Source organism: Centruroides vittatus, unplaced genomic scaffold (assembly GCF_030686945.1).
Source record: "Centruroides vittatus isolate TY-2023 unplaced genomic scaffold, ASM3068694v2 contig_459, whole genome shotgun sequence".
In the NCBI taxonomy this organism is placed as follows: domain Eukaryota; kingdom Metazoa; phylum Arthropoda; class Arachnida; order Scorpiones; family Buthidae; genus Centruroides; species Centruroides vittatus.
The window spans coordinates 910,501-926,128 of NW_027122255.1; the positions used below are offsets into that span (position 1 = coordinate 910,501).

Genomic DNA, 15,628 nt, shown 5'->3' on the forward strand with positions numbered 1-15,628 from the left:
AAAGATTCACGTTCTGGTATTGGAATACGAGGAAGTTCGCTATAGTAGTTGTTAAATGTAATGATTCTTTATAGTTAATACATGCTATAAAAAATTAACACAATTAATGGAAAAATCGTTCTGTCATCTAGTGAGAAAAAATAAAATAAAATTCATGCACTGCTTGACATATCAAGCAAACGTGCTGACATCAATAAGGAATGTGCTGATTGGTTTAACTGAAGCGACATCACGCGTGATGTTGCTCTCCAGTTGATTCTTTCCGTAGACAAACTATGGTAAGGAAGTAGAAGCGATTCGCAATTCTGATAAGAGGCCCGATTCTAAAATACCCGCGGATTCTTATGGAGCTAAAGAATAGTAATATGCATACTTGTCAAATTCTGTAATTAATCTCATATTTAGAACTCACACTTAATGTCACAATTAAAAATATCACAATTTCGTTTTATTGCGCTAGAATTTCAAAGTACGAACATTATTTATAAATAACTTCAATAATGAATTTATATGAAATTTTTATTTTATTTTTTTACTTTTATTCTAATTAATTTTTATATTAATATCAATGAAATTTTTTTTATTATACTTTTATTCCTTGTCATATTCTTTTTGTTTTGTCTTCTTTTTATTTGTTCTCATTTCTATTCATAAGTAACAATTAAAATATTACAATGAAATAAATTTCCTTAGGATATAACTTATACGCATATAATTCATGTAATTTATCTACTGCTACCAATAAATTAATTGTTTGTTTTATTTATTTAAAAAATGAAATATAAACGAATGTAATAATTTATACCTTGTATGTTAAGTGGTGAAACGGAGTCAGAGATTAAATTTAAAAATATACGCTTTATTAATAAAACTTTGTTATAATTTTTAATAGTCGATTTCTTTTTATTAATTCGATATGTTAAAAACTCATAAAATTACAAACGTTATATTGATAAAATTTATATCAATCAACCAATAAAATATTTTTTTGATATTTATATAAGAATAATGAAGTTGAATTTTATAATTTAAAGAATGGTAATTTTTTTCATTATATCAACAACGGTTTTGATTCGAAAAGATATAAGTTTTATTTTTAAAATGTTTGCAACTTTTTCTTGTAATGCATTTGCAAGATTTCAATCATATTTTCTCAAATGATAATGCCACCATCTTTGAAGATGCAAAGATGCAGAGATAAATTGAAGATACGTACAGATAATCTTCATATATTTTTGATTTATGTACCATTTAATAATTATCGAAATCCATTTATTTTGTTCTACGAAATGGAACAAAGGACTTATTTTCTGTTCTTGTTTATACCATTTTTGTATAACTTTAGATGAAATACCGATTGATTCAGTATTTTCACACAGAATTTCATCTTTGAATTTCATAATATTTGAAGAAGTTTCACCATTATCGTCAAGTTTTCCATGGTTATAAGAGTACATTGTAAGAAACTCATAATTTGGTAATTGAAACTGATCTGATCTTTTTTGTCCATATTTACCAATTCTTAATTTACAATAATTTTGCATTTTAACAGAGAAATTCGAGTTGATTACATTATTTACCAATTCATTCTCTCTTATCAAATCAAAATAAGTTTTACAAAAAGGAAATTCTTTCGTTTCCCTAAACCAATCAAGATACACAAGTCTTGGACACAATTCCCTTTGAAATTTCATTACATTTTTGTTTTTAACAGGTTGCATTTCCTTTTCTTGCTGTTTATGTATATTGATCGCAGCTAATTTCGGAATTTTATAATGAATTTTTCTTCTAACTGAAATTTGTACCAAAGAAATTTGCTTTAAGCTCAGCATCTGTCGTCTGTACCATTGCTGAATATTTAAAACTGCAAATATATTTTGCACATAATGATGTACCAATATGTACCACTTTCTGATAGCAATAACTTTATACTTCACTCGACAATCAATTATATTGGTATAATAATTTAATCGTTGTGACTTGCTTTTTGATGTTACTTTTCTGTATTGCATCACTTCCAAATACCATTTTTGTATTAGAAAAGAAGAATAAATTTTTCGAATGGTTTCAATTTTACAAATTTTCTGAAACAAGATCTTAATATTTTGTTCTCGTTTCCTGTTTTGCAAATATCTGTAATTCCATTTGGAGATTAATTTGATAGCTCTTTGCTTTTTAAAATGCTCTTTCCTAAATTCAAGTTGTTTAACATATTTTTGATATAACTTAACAGAAATATGTTTTTTGTACCATTCTTCGATTAAATTAATAACTTTTTTTATAAATAAAATATTACATTTTCTTTCAAAATATCTTTTATAACATCTTTGTATCATTTGGGAGTTTCGATACATTAAAATATAATGATAAATATATTGCTCCATCTTAATATTTCGATACCACTTTTGCAAGACAATAATTGCTATTAATTTCTTAAAACATTCCAGAATACTTAATATTTCCTTTGATTCTTTCTTACTTTGATGCAAAGGCGTTTCGCAATTTTTACTTCTCATTTTTTTATAAAATGTCCTCAAAGTCTCATTACAGTTATTCACATTGGTTCTGAAATTTAAAGAAGATTCGGATTTATGTTTTCTTTTGTCTTGAAAAAACATTTTGAATTTTGAATTTTCTTTAATATCCAATATTTGTGATGATCTTTCATCCGATTTTTTCAATCCATTTCTATCAAGTGGAGTCGTTGATATTGATTTTTCCAATGTTGTTGTTTTCTGTTTGATGCCAAAAAACCAAAATTTCTTTTTCTTTTTTAATATAAATCGATTCATTTGTATTTCATCAATAAAAAATAAGCATATTTGATTTCTTCTGTACCATTGCTGTATCTTAATAACTGTTCGAATTTTAGTAAGAAAATTATTGATTTTTACAGAAATTTTGCATTTTTTAAACCAATGTTGGATCTTGTTTGCACTTATCTCCCGATCTACCTACAATACACGATAGAAATGTATTTTAAAATAGATAAGAAATAAACATAAAAACACAAAGTAAATATAAAAATTTTAGAAAATTAATAAATAATTACAGTGGTGCCTTGTATAACGTACGCCTCGAATAACGGACGCTGCGAACAACGGACTTTCCGGCATAATTGGTGACTGCTCCATGGGTGCATTCTTTAATAGCGGTCGCTCTGCGTCTCCGCTACTACGGGAGTGCGCTGCTGTTTGTAGGCATTTAGGAATGACGGTGAAGGAAAGAAAGATGGCAGCGCCCGCACTATCGATAGTATCGTGATGGAGGAATCTATAATTCTAAAATATGAGCTTTTAAAGGCAAAATTTAAAATTTAACCATAAAATGGATTATTTGTTGAAAGAGCATTCAAAATAGTCTCGAAAAAAATTCGTAAAGACACTTACATCACCGCGTGCACTAACTCGCGCTTTCACAATTTCTAGATTTTCATCCATAAAACCACATAATGGACCCGGAAACGAAACTATCTTAGCCATGGAAAACGCCATGTTGCTTTCCACCGTAAACCACTACTACAAGCGGCCGTTTTCGCCGTTCGACGGTGCGCACTCCCACCGGAATTTAGGAACGCGTTCCTCAGGAATTTTTAAACGGATGTCGCTCGCGCAGAGTTACGCGGAGGAATAAAAGAACGCGCCCCATGTTCATTTTTTTTAATGATACAGTACGGTTATTTTATGCTGCGGAACGAATTAGATGTTTTAACATGTATTTCTGTGGGAAAATGCGTTTTGTATAACGGACGTTTCACTTAACGGACGTGCACCTGGAACGGATTAAGTACGTTATATGAGGCACCACTGTATATATTAAATTAAATTTAAATGATTTACGTTAATTTATTTTCATTTAACTATATTAACTATAGCCTACTGTCTCATACTGTATAAAGATACAAAATAAATTTTGCAAGTTCGTATAGCTTTTAGCAAGGCAGTTAGTAAACTCCAACACTTTATCAAAACTCGATGTTATTCAAAGAAATCTTCCAGTTATAAAGTAGACTAGGTTTCCAGTTCAGGGAGATATCATGTACGTAGGTTTATCCTAAACATAGGCACCTTAAGCATTCTTAAATATTGCATTAAAGTAGGATACTTATAGCATTAAGTAAGCGAAAGAAAAGAGTGCTATGGAAAAGCAAAACAAAATGTCTGCTGACAGTATTTACTCCGTGTAGTGTATGCTAGAAAAAATTTGATGTCACGAATGATGATTAAACAATTTCAATTATAAATCATTTTTGCAGTTTGTGTAAAATCAAACTTGTAGTTTTACAAAACTAAAATTTATGACATATTACTTTCATAATAGGGGAAAGAAGCTACCTCCGATTGGGATATTTCAATTTCTGCAAACCAGGGAATATGAAAGGTAGAAGGGAAAATCATCTTCGTCTACCTCTTCAACTCTCATTCTGGATATATTATTCTAAATTAATTTTTAAGTTTAACTAGAGTTTCATTAAAAGAAAAAAAATCGAACAAAAATTAAGTTATAAATGGTTATAATTTTTAAATCTTCAAAGGCGAATATCATTTATGAGATCCAGATAATATCTAGTTTTCCAAGAAATGTTTTCCATCTTAATTAAATGAATAATAATTATTATTGTTTATATAAAAATTATCCGTTTACAATATTGGTTCATGATCCAATAACACTTACGCCAACGTAAAATAAACATTACGATGAAATAGTGGCGTGAATAGATTTGTAATGAGAGAGCGAGATTGAAAAATCTGAAGGATCATACGTCATAATTATGTCTACATGAATCATTCGTAAATAATCTTGTTTTATTAAATTATGAATCATTTATATATTAATAAAAAACTCAAAAAGAGAAATGAAAATCTTTAAATTAAAATTTAAATTCATTCTACAGAAAATTTAATTAGATAAATTTCTAAAAAATCCAGAGTAAAATTTACTCAGAGAGCATTTTGGATAATTTTCTCTGTCCAGCTTCCGGATTTTTGTTATAATTCTGCATAAGCTTTGTTGTTAAAATTAAAATACAGTACAATTTTTATAATAAGTCATTACAAGCAAATTTTCTAACTTATTGAAATATTTTCTTTGTTAAATAAACTTTTAATATAATTTTAATCATTTCTTTTCCTATTGAAAAAACTCATTTTTTCCCCTTGAAAAGTAGATATTCAAATATAATTTTTAGCCATTTGTTTCAGCACAAACATTTATGATAGAATGATTGATGATAGAAATTCATTTTTAAAGATAATCATGATGAATTCCTGGCATAACATCCATATAATTAATTATATTAATTTAAATGCGCAATAATAACGCAATTTTAAGAATTTATAATCAATTACACTTATCTTGGATTATCTTTTACAGCAGACAGATATAAATGTTAATAATTCAAGAAAAATGCTGATTAACTTTCCCAATTTTAAACTCTTTTCGTTCTAACGACACTAAAAGGACCCCTTTTTTTAGTAAGCCCATTTGGGTTCGGCCCAGTTTACAATGTATCAATGTATTCGGTAGTAAGGGGCGGGACCTGATATATCCAGGTCAAATGGTATCCTTAAAACGTTTCTGGAAAGTTTGCTCGCCTGGATTCGATTCCAGGTCCTCTAGGCCTTGTCTCGGCCATCCGACCGTTGATTTACGATTATTATTGAATATTAATGGTTACATAGAAACATTGTTTCGTTTCATTTTTTAAATTTATTCTGAATATGAAGCTAATTGCGAAAACATTCATTTGCATTCTGGTTTAGAACTTTTTCAATCGAAAGGTCGTTAGGACTTTACAAATAATTGAAAGATGATTTAATTTAAATTAAATTTTGTGCTGTCTTAAACTGTATTAAAGCGAAAATTTCAAATTCATTTTATTAAAATATTCTTTAAATTAAGCTTTTAAAATTTTAGTTTAAAATGAAAATACAAAATTAAAATCGACTTACAATAATTTCGTTGGTGAAATGTTTAAATAGAAAAGTTTGACGTGTGTTTATGCAACATTTCAATAAATTTAAAGCGACGTTTTGATGACTTATCAACTTTTTCGGAGGAATATATTTGTTTCGTATTTTGGCATTTGCACAAGATTTTTGAAGTTTCTGTTTTCTCTTTAAATATCGTTTCATCAAAGAATTTTCTTCTGGACAAGAAAATAATTATGCTTAATTTTTATGAAATTGTATTAAATAAACCTAAAATTATAGAAATTGTCAATATAATATTTATGCGCTACAATTCAAAAAATATACAGTATCTATCGCAATAATGAACTTAACGACTATATTTTTACAATAAAAACTTATCTAAATTATATATTACAATATTTATTTTTAATATTTAAACATTTTAAGGCCAATTTTTAAGAAGTTTTTCGCCTTGAAGGTAATAAAGGACCTTTCTTTTATGCCTGTCACGTGTTCAGTCAAGGTTGATTAGCCTACCAGAGTAATACACTAGTGGTTTGCACTCTCAATTATCCGGCTGTCAACATGCATGTTATAATAAAAAAACATAATATTTACACTGTTTTCAAACTGCAGTTAAATAATAATAAAATATCGACAAAAAAACATTTAAAATGTTTTAAAGGTTTTTTTGTCGATGTTTGAACGCAATATTTAACTTTTTGTTTATTTTATTTGCGCCCGCAACTATTTTTTGCAATCTCGAATGCGCCCGCGCCACAATAAGGTTGGGAGCCCCTGCTTTACACCATTCAAACATTTTCGCCGTGGGAGCTGTCCCGTATTCGACAACACGGCGCTTCCATTGGGAACATGCATATACGAATTTATATTCGAATATACAATAGCAATCTTATCAGTGTTTTTCACATGTACAGAAATTTGTAATAAAATACATAATGCGGTTATAATAAAATGTTGGTTTTAATTAATTCAGAGTACGTTAAAATATGAAAATTATCGCAGAATATGTATTTATGTTTTTTAAAAATACAAAGAAAGCGGCGCTTCCACTGCTTTCATGGACGACACGCCACTGGTATTTATTTGTGCATTCAATTAAGTCACACTTACATAAATTACATTGTGTGATTTGTGACTGCATAATAAAGTGAGCTGTTAACCTTTATGTAAAGAGAGTTTTGAATCTCAGGGTGAATCTGTAAAATGAGATAAGTAAAATGCAAAACTATAAAAAAAGTAAACTACATCCCTGCCGGGACTCGAACCCGGGACCTTTGGATTAGAAGTCCAACGCGCTATCCACTGCGCTACAGGGACTCGCAATCCTTCCTGCTCCCAAAGAATAAATTATGAGTTAATCACATTTTGTACCCCATTTATATAAATACCTCTATTATGTGTGTGTAAAGATGTGCCGGTCAGATGTGTAGCCCGCAACGTAAGAATTAGTTCTTCCCTTAATAGCACACCTATACCCTTGAATATCAAGGGTAGAATAGTGATAAGTAGTAAGCAATAGAATATCCATAAATTTTTAGAGAAAAGAAGAAAACAATATGCCTTACAAAAATTTACTACCTGAGATACCAGATTTAGTCGGAAAAACCCTCGGAAGGGGAGTGTAGCTGCACCCTGCGCACCCCTCCTAAATTCATCCAGGTGTAAGATTATGCTTTTAATTCGCGAATACAGTTGATGTCAAATTATCATTCTGTGTGGTATGTTGTGGGCATAAATAAATGAAAAAAATTATGCAATACTTTCTGTAAAAATTAAGTTACTTTTATTTTCGTTACAAGTTGCAAAATCTTTCAATTATTCTGGAAATGGAAGTAGGTTTTCTCTAAACAGAAACTGTATTAGTCCGGGTCCTATGTTACAGTACAAGTATGCAGAATACCTGCATACTTCAGGAAAACTAGGGAGTGGTGAATAAAGCTGGAAATAGACCTAAATGTAGACCGTCAGTACAATTTATCACTCGTAGTTTTTTCAGGCTTAACTCCGAAAATTCCTTTGCTACGGAGCCGATAAACAGACACGCAAATATCGTAATACTGCAAATCGTACTGGATAGTAACGTATCCAGAATTTTGAAAATAGTGGACAGCACTCAAGGCACAATCTCCAGTCGTTTTTCGAAAAATGGTCGTCAGTTATTTTAAAACTATTTTAGTTACTTAATCTTACCTAATTGAAATCATGCGATTCGCAGAATTATATTTATTTTTATTGTAAAATGATAAAGCTAATTGCTTGGATATCAAGGAGCTGCTGCAGCACGCATCATAAGTATCCCATGAATACGCCCCTGGTATTGGATACCTGAATGCGCTGAATCGAACTGAATAGCATTTTGCCAAAGATGCCCTTTTATTTTTATTCTGTGATACTTTACAAACTTTCTCTATACTTTATCATTTTATTTAACTTTTATTATGAAAAAGAAAATCGGGCTAAACTGCTCCGAACACAAGACATTTTGTAATAAGGTCTTGGAATGAGACAATAAGCAGAAAAACAAGAGAATTGTGCTGCGGACTTCATCCACTTTGAAGTACGTTTTATCACGTTTCCGAGTTTTATTTTTAGTTTCAATAAATGAAAACTACGCTACTTTGAAGACCCTGATTTTCTCCAATAGGATTTCAAACTTCGTCAGGGAGGCGAGAGGCAAGCTATCTACCTCTGTGAACGCTCTCCCGTAGGCTAAGCTAACTTGATAAGTGATGTTTCTGGGAAAGATAAATTTTTATATCATGTTATCCACAGAAACAAAGTATAAGCATAATTGTATCCCTGATCATTCAAGTGATGAAAATCCGTGTTAGTTTTCCCATCCACATCTTGGGAATGTTATGCGACATATGCCAGACCCAATACATACGTTACCATCTCGATAGAAATTTCGTTAGGTTACATGAAGTAAATACTCCTAACAAGAGTGGATTACACATATTTTATCTAAATTTCTATTCTTTACTTCTCCAGCAGCATAAGACTATATTAAAACTTCGTTTACACAGTATCTACGCTCTAATCGCGTTGGAAGCTTATGAGTAAACTTTTAAAATAATTAACGCATACTCCTAAGGAGAAAAGCACAGATTATCTACACCACATAGTGACAGTCATAGCAATCGGCATTATCAAATAACTCATGGCGGTCTAAATATGAAAGATTATATGAAACAGACGATGTTTAATTTTGAAAATAAAGAAATATATATACCAAAACTATTATTTATAATTAGATATTATAATAAAATAAAAGTTATAAATATATCAAAATATTGTCTATCTATCTTCATGACCGCCTACAAGAAGTACAAAGAGAATACTACCTGAAAGTCCATAATTTCAAATACTTCGTGACGAAGATCCAAATGGAGAAGCTTCTGCTAGAAGATGAAAATTAGTGAGGGACACATTAACTGTTATAGAAAACATTTCCTTTATACTATATTTTTGAAAAGTTGTCCACTGAAACACGTCGTTGTGTTGTATTTACTTAAATTCAACAAGAGTTTATAAAGCGCCTCACGAATCCCTACAGTGCAGTTGATAGTGCGTTGGATTTCTAATTTAAACGTCCTGGTTCGAGTCTCGGCAGGAGGGAAGACTGTTTTAATTTATAAATGTTAATTTGACTAATTTATCCTAATGAAATTATAGTTAAATTTCAAATGTAAACAAACAGTATATTCAAGCGGATTTACTATATACTATGATTTTAAAATCCTATGTACAACCAAAATCTACTCGGTTATTAAAAAGATGTAAACTTCATTTTTATTTTGACATGGAAGAAAAAAGTATCACGAAAAAAAGAAAAAAACATATTCTGTAGAAAAAATAATTTTTTTTTCCTTCTGTATAGAAAGTATAATGTGAACTTATTCTCGAAATGTACATAAACAGTTTTATTTTGTATGCTGATAACACGTTATCAACAAATGAAAAATTATTTGAAACAGTCTCATACGAACCAATTTACACAAATTTACTCATAAGAATTGAAATAAAGAAAGCATAATGTAAGATTGTCCGCCGGAAAAGGGGAATCGGTTAGACTCAAGTCAAGATCTACAAGGGGTTTAGAACAGTATGTGGTGGTGATGTTGGACACACTGACCCCAATCACCTTTACAAACGAAATCCGTTTTTGATATAAGACAAGAGTAACACTGTGGCTCCCAATTGCAAAAATGTATACATGACGCAGGAATACTGGAAGAAACAGCAACACCATACACACCCAAGAAAAATAGAATGACTGAATGTCTAAACTAGTCTCACAATGGCAATGTATCAATGATATTGTGGACAGACGCAATTAATTTAGCCCACTACATCAGAAATAGAATCATTATAATAGGCAACAGCAATCGTATAACGTACGAAGTGATGTAACAGCGCAAGGTACTAATCTAAGACTTGAGAGTTTCGAATGTCGAGTATAGCAATATATTCCTAAAGTGGAAAGGTGCAAAAGTGTGTATTTTCAATAAATATGTTAAAAGTGTAAAAGTAGATATAGTAAGTTATGGGACAGAACTACAAATAAAACGCGCAATTATTTATCGTGACATGATCACAATGCCAGGCTGAAATTTTAAATCATATTTTTAATTTATTTAATTTAAAATATATGCTTTCCACCTCAAATTAGTACTTTAGTGTCATGCCCCTGTACATCATACTTTTTTATTAGCAATGGTGTCGTGCCGTTCATCTATCTAACCCCTTTCTGGGAAAAATTTTGAATTGAAATCACATGACTTCTGATTTGAATCGAAAGTTCTTATATAGTTAATCAAAGCCTCCCGCCTCTAAGGTTTCTACATCTCGTCTTTCATCTATCTAACACCGTTTACAAGATTAGGAAAGACAGCGGACGGACGACAGTAGGAATTTATAGGACTGCATTTGAAACAATTGCAGCCCAATTACAGTAAGTTGTGATGTTGACATCGAAGAGAGAGTGTTTCCTTTTAAAATAAACAAAGTACAAAAGACAAAAATCCAAAGCCGACATAGAAGTATATATCGACATAGATGTGGAAGAGACTACATGCAGATAAGTGAACAGTCCAGTGGTAAGGTAGGAAGGCAAAGTTGATATGTAAGTTCAAACTCACATCAATACAGAATATCAAAGAGTTATCGAACAAATTCTGGAAGTACAAGAATTAAGAAAGACAGCTAACATGAGGAAAGAAAACAACCATGCCCGTGTTATAAGACACGCTCAATGGAAAACCGAAAAATTGCCATAGAAAGTTGGATGAGCAATAGCGTAGTACTTTTGACACATACTTCCAATCAGAAGGCAACAGTGCGACTGTCAGCCCTGTTGATGCGCGAGAATATAAGTCAACGGACCGATATAATGGCGGCGCCTCTCCAGCAGTGCACAAAGCAAGAACGATATAGTGTTGTCCGAGTTTTGACAAAAACCAATCGACATCCATTGGCACATGCAAGTACAGTAGGGAGACGATTACACGAGTTGAACACAAGTGTACGAGTAGACTTCTACGTTTCCCAAAACAGCCACAGTTTTGTGGAAGATTGTCTATGGCGTTCACTGCGGTCCTAGTCTTAGAGAACCTTAAAAGATAATAAAAGATAATTCCATAATTTAGAAGAAAAGCAAACACCAAAAATTTTTTATCGTTCACCAAAATGTTATACTGTACTATTATCTCAAGATGGGTTTTTAAACGAAAAATACACGACAGCGGAAACTTAATTCAGTGTAAAGCACGTTTCGTGGCAAGAGGATGTCAATGATTTGAAAATATTGAATAAACGAAAGTATTTAACCTGTTGTAAAATTCAAAACAATGATGATTTGGCAGCGTACCGAGGATGGTTCGTATATCATTTCAACATTGAAAGTGCAAATCTGAATCGACGTCTCGAAGAAAAACGTTGTCTGCTACGAACACTTTCGCCAGTCCCTGTAGCGCAGTGGATAGCGCGTTGGACTTCTAATCCAAAGGTCCCGGGTTCGAATCCCGGCAGGGATGGTTTAATAATTAAAACTATGAAATGTGATTTTGCTTATGCACATATTGACAACACTTGCTGTATTAATAACAAACTACAATTATCTCGTAGGCCTATTTTCGTTTAGTATGTAGATTTGTAATTTCTTTCATATAATATAACTTCATCCTTTTTATTATATAAAAAGAGAAAGTTATATTATGAAACAATTTTCTAACACTTCTCATTAATGTTAGAGAATAGATCAATGTCAAACTTTAACTCTGACACTCGTGTACAAATAAATGATCGAAGTTAAACCGAATCGGAAAACTGGGAAATTTAACGAAAGAAAAACGTCGCGTGTAGTAGTAAATATTCCAAAATGCCAGGAAGGAAACCATAATGTTTTAAAATACGAGCGCAGGTTTCGAAATTTCGTCATCTCCCGGTCAGAGTCCAGTTGAATACCGAATACCTTTCTCATGATCCGATCCGATCTTATTTCCACCTGGAAACGAAGGGAGAGACCAATCGAGAAACGACGAGAGGGAATCGGAACCAATTGGAATAATGAATTCGGGAATGAAATTCTTTAAATTCCCCGAATTTCAAGGAGAAAGCGCGAATTTCTGTCATTTTTTCGATTTCAAAGTTATCCGTATACACCTCTCTATTATCTGTGCCAACATCCTCGCCGAAGTTCCGTTCTTCCGTCCGTGTTCCTCCATCTTCATCGTCCTCCATCCGCTCCGGGGCCATCTACACTTGAAGAACTTTACCAGAACCAGCGAAATCCTCTCAAACTTCGTTAAAGTGATACCCGCCCATAAGAAAGTGTAACTCTCGTCTTATATCAAAAACGGATTTCGTTTGTAAAGGTGCTTGGGTCGGTGTGTCCAACATCACCACCAACATACTGTTCTTAGACAGCGCCGTCCCTAGCTTTTGCGGGGCCTGGGGCAAAACTGAAATCGCGGGGCTCTTTCTAAAAAAAGTATTAGTAAAAAAACCTAATAAGTAAAGTAATTAACGTTAACTGTTCAAAAATTTATTTAAATAAAATTGCGGAAATTATAAAACAAAAAGTGTAAAAATAATATTTTTTTAAGATTGTGTTTGTTTTTATTTATTTTTTAAATGAACCTTTCGCACTGTTTTATGTAATATTAATTTTGCGAGCTTTTATTTCAGCAGAACCTTTTATTAAATCGGCGCATTTAATTTTTCACATATTTCGTGCTCAGTGATTAAAAGTGTCAGATTTGTTAATCGTTTCTGTGACATTGTTGTCTGTAAATAATTTTTAATTAGTTTTAATTTAGAAAAACTTCGTTCTGCCGATGCTGTTGAAATCGGAATTGATAATAATATTCTTACACAAACGGCCAGATTTGGAAAAGAGTCGTGCATATTTCTCAGCATATTCAAGCACTGCAGGGAAGGTGGTGCAAGATGAGACCATGGGGTAAGACGGGGACGTCTGTTTATTTGTGGTTAACGCGCTTTCATCTAGCTGTTATTTGGGGAACTAAATGTCAACCTCAAAAAGGATCACGGGACGAGAGAACGTCCGAATCGCTCTCTTCGTTTGGAAGTAAGACAGTTTTCCATGTTTCAGCAATACTTCATCTAATTTTACGCCCGCTACAAAGTTTCTACAAAATAAGTATTAATGTGAACTTTTACATTACCTTTTAGATGAAGATGTTAAGGTATTCGAAGTAATTTTTGAAACTGAAATTGTCTAGTTTTGAAATAAAGGTGGCAGCCTACCGCTCTGGGGACCCGGGATCGAATCCGAACGGGTCGAATAATCCCCAGGAATTTTTCGGGGGGTGGTCCGTTCGGATATGTCGGGCCCCGTCCCTCACCACCCGGTCGCCCCATTGTGGGCCTGGCCGAACCCATAATGGGCCTACTAAAAGAGGCCCTCTTAGTGCCCACAGGGCGGAAAGAGTTAAAAAAAAAAAAAAAAAAAAAAAAAAAGGTATTCGAAGTAATTTTTGAAACTGAAATTGTTTAGTTTTGAAATAAAGTTGACCCGTGTTTGCAGTCAGTATGAAAAGTGCACGTTGGGGCAAGACGGTGGTACCCCATCTTGTCCCCACCATCTTGCCCAAGGTTGGCCACGAATTCTGCTGCTGGTTAGAGGCACTGCAATACAGTGCAGTGAACTAGTTTTAAATTCGTTGTCATTGATAATTCTATATCACCTTTTCGAATATAAAATAATAATTTTAAAAATGATCATTTTATAGAAAATGAAATATTCCACTTTTAAATCATATCTAACTGTAATAAATTTATACAGTATTACTTTATTATTTACGTTTTTACGTTTTATTTTATTTATGAAAGCATTTTTTAAATTTAAATACTATCTTAACAAGAAATAAAACGTGAGATAATAATCGAAATGAAAAATTTTTTTTCACGAAAAAAAAATATCGTCTGCTTACAAAATAGCGAAACTGAGCATGCGCGAAGTGACAGTATCGTCTGGTAAAGTAAATACGAGTAAGTTCAAACTTTTATATTTATTTATTCGGAAAATAATAATAAATGTAGCCGTTGTGATAAATGGGCACACTGTTCTTGTGCCAATATTGAAGAAAACGACAGTTTAACCATTTTAATTTGCCCTTGTGTATAAAAATAATACAGTAGAGCATCGGTTATCCGACTTAATTGGGGATTGGGGTTGGTCGGATAACTAAAAAGTCGGATAACCGAAAAGTATGAAAAAATACATTATTAGTAGTGTATTAGGCCAGGTTTAAATACTAGCCTCCCTTTCATGGTCGAGCCAGTGCTGCCAGCTAAAACATGCAAAAATTTAACAAAAATAATATTAAAGTAGCCAAGACATAACTAAATATTGTAGCGCCACATCACTAGCGGACATTTGAATTTGCCGACCAGAACGCGGTCGGTTAACCGATGAGTCGGTTAATCGGGGGTCGGATAATCGATGTTCTACTGTATTCTCATCCCCATGGGTGGGGCAAGATGGTGCATTTACATATAATTTTAAAATATTAAATTTTCTTGTTTTTAAAAACGTTTTTCAAAAATTAAATTTTGTATGGGTGTATAATATATTACAAATGTTGTAGTTGGTGAGAATAAAAAATTATTGTTCTCATTAAAGTGGTTGCCATGTTATGACTTTTCAAACCTTAACGTCCTCATCCTGCCCCACCTTCCCCCACTGGTGTTGCATTTTCACCATAATACAGATCGAACAAAAAATTCAATTTCTTCGTATAAACCGGCTCCATTTATATCACTATTATCATGCCTTAATTTTAAATCTAAATCCGTGCAAAACTTTTTAAGTTGGTCGTCTTTCATTGTTCGTAATAGCGGAATATTGTAAAGAAAACCGAAAATATTAATATGATTTTCAATTTGTTCAAATCTTTCTTGTAATGAAGATATGGCTTGATCTGTTATTGCTAAGAAATAATTTCTGTAGAAATTTCTTTCTGGATCATTTACACGTTCATCTGCTCTTTCTCCTCCGTAATCAAATAAACGTTCAGAAAAAAACAGAATGTTTTTTTCTGATTTACATATTGCTGAGTGAGTTCACTTCAATGTTTACGTTTTCTTATTCTTACGGTTTTTAACTTGTTTGAAATATTAGTTTTTTCACAAATATTATTTGCTCCCATTTTAGATTTTAAAAAATT

The 15,628-nt window shown here is 32.1% G+C and overlaps 1 protein-coding gene and 2 non-coding genes across 4 annotated transcripts in view; 1 reads left to right on the forward strand and 2 right to left on the reverse strand.

Annotated features, from left to right (window-relative positions):
• Positions 1 to 862: 862 nt before the first annotated feature.
• LOC136977430 (uncharacterized) overlaps positions 863 to 15,628 on the reverse strand; it is a 105,854-nt gene continuing 91,088 nt past the window's right edge. For both annotated transcript variants that reach the window (XM_067272917.1, XM_067272916.1), the window contains 2 exons: positions 5,952 to 6,148; positions 863 to 2,954 (listed from right to left, as the gene is read on the reverse strand). In XM_067272917.1, the coding sequence (XP_067129018.1) occupies positions 1,140 to 2,954; positions 5,952 to 6,148 (2,012 nt within the window). In that variant the 3' untranslated portion in view covers positions 863 to 1,139. The remainder of the gene's footprint in view (positions 2,955 to 5,951; positions 6,149 to 15,628) is intronic.
• Positions 7,181 to 7,253, reverse strand: TRNAR-UCU (transfer RNA arginine (anticodon UCU)). The gene has a single exon. It is a non-coding gene; the product is annotated as a tRNA-Arg (tRNA).
• Positions 11,899 to 11,971, forward strand: TRNAR-UCU (transfer RNA arginine (anticodon UCU)). Its single transcript has one exon. It is a non-coding gene; the product is annotated as a tRNA-Arg (tRNA).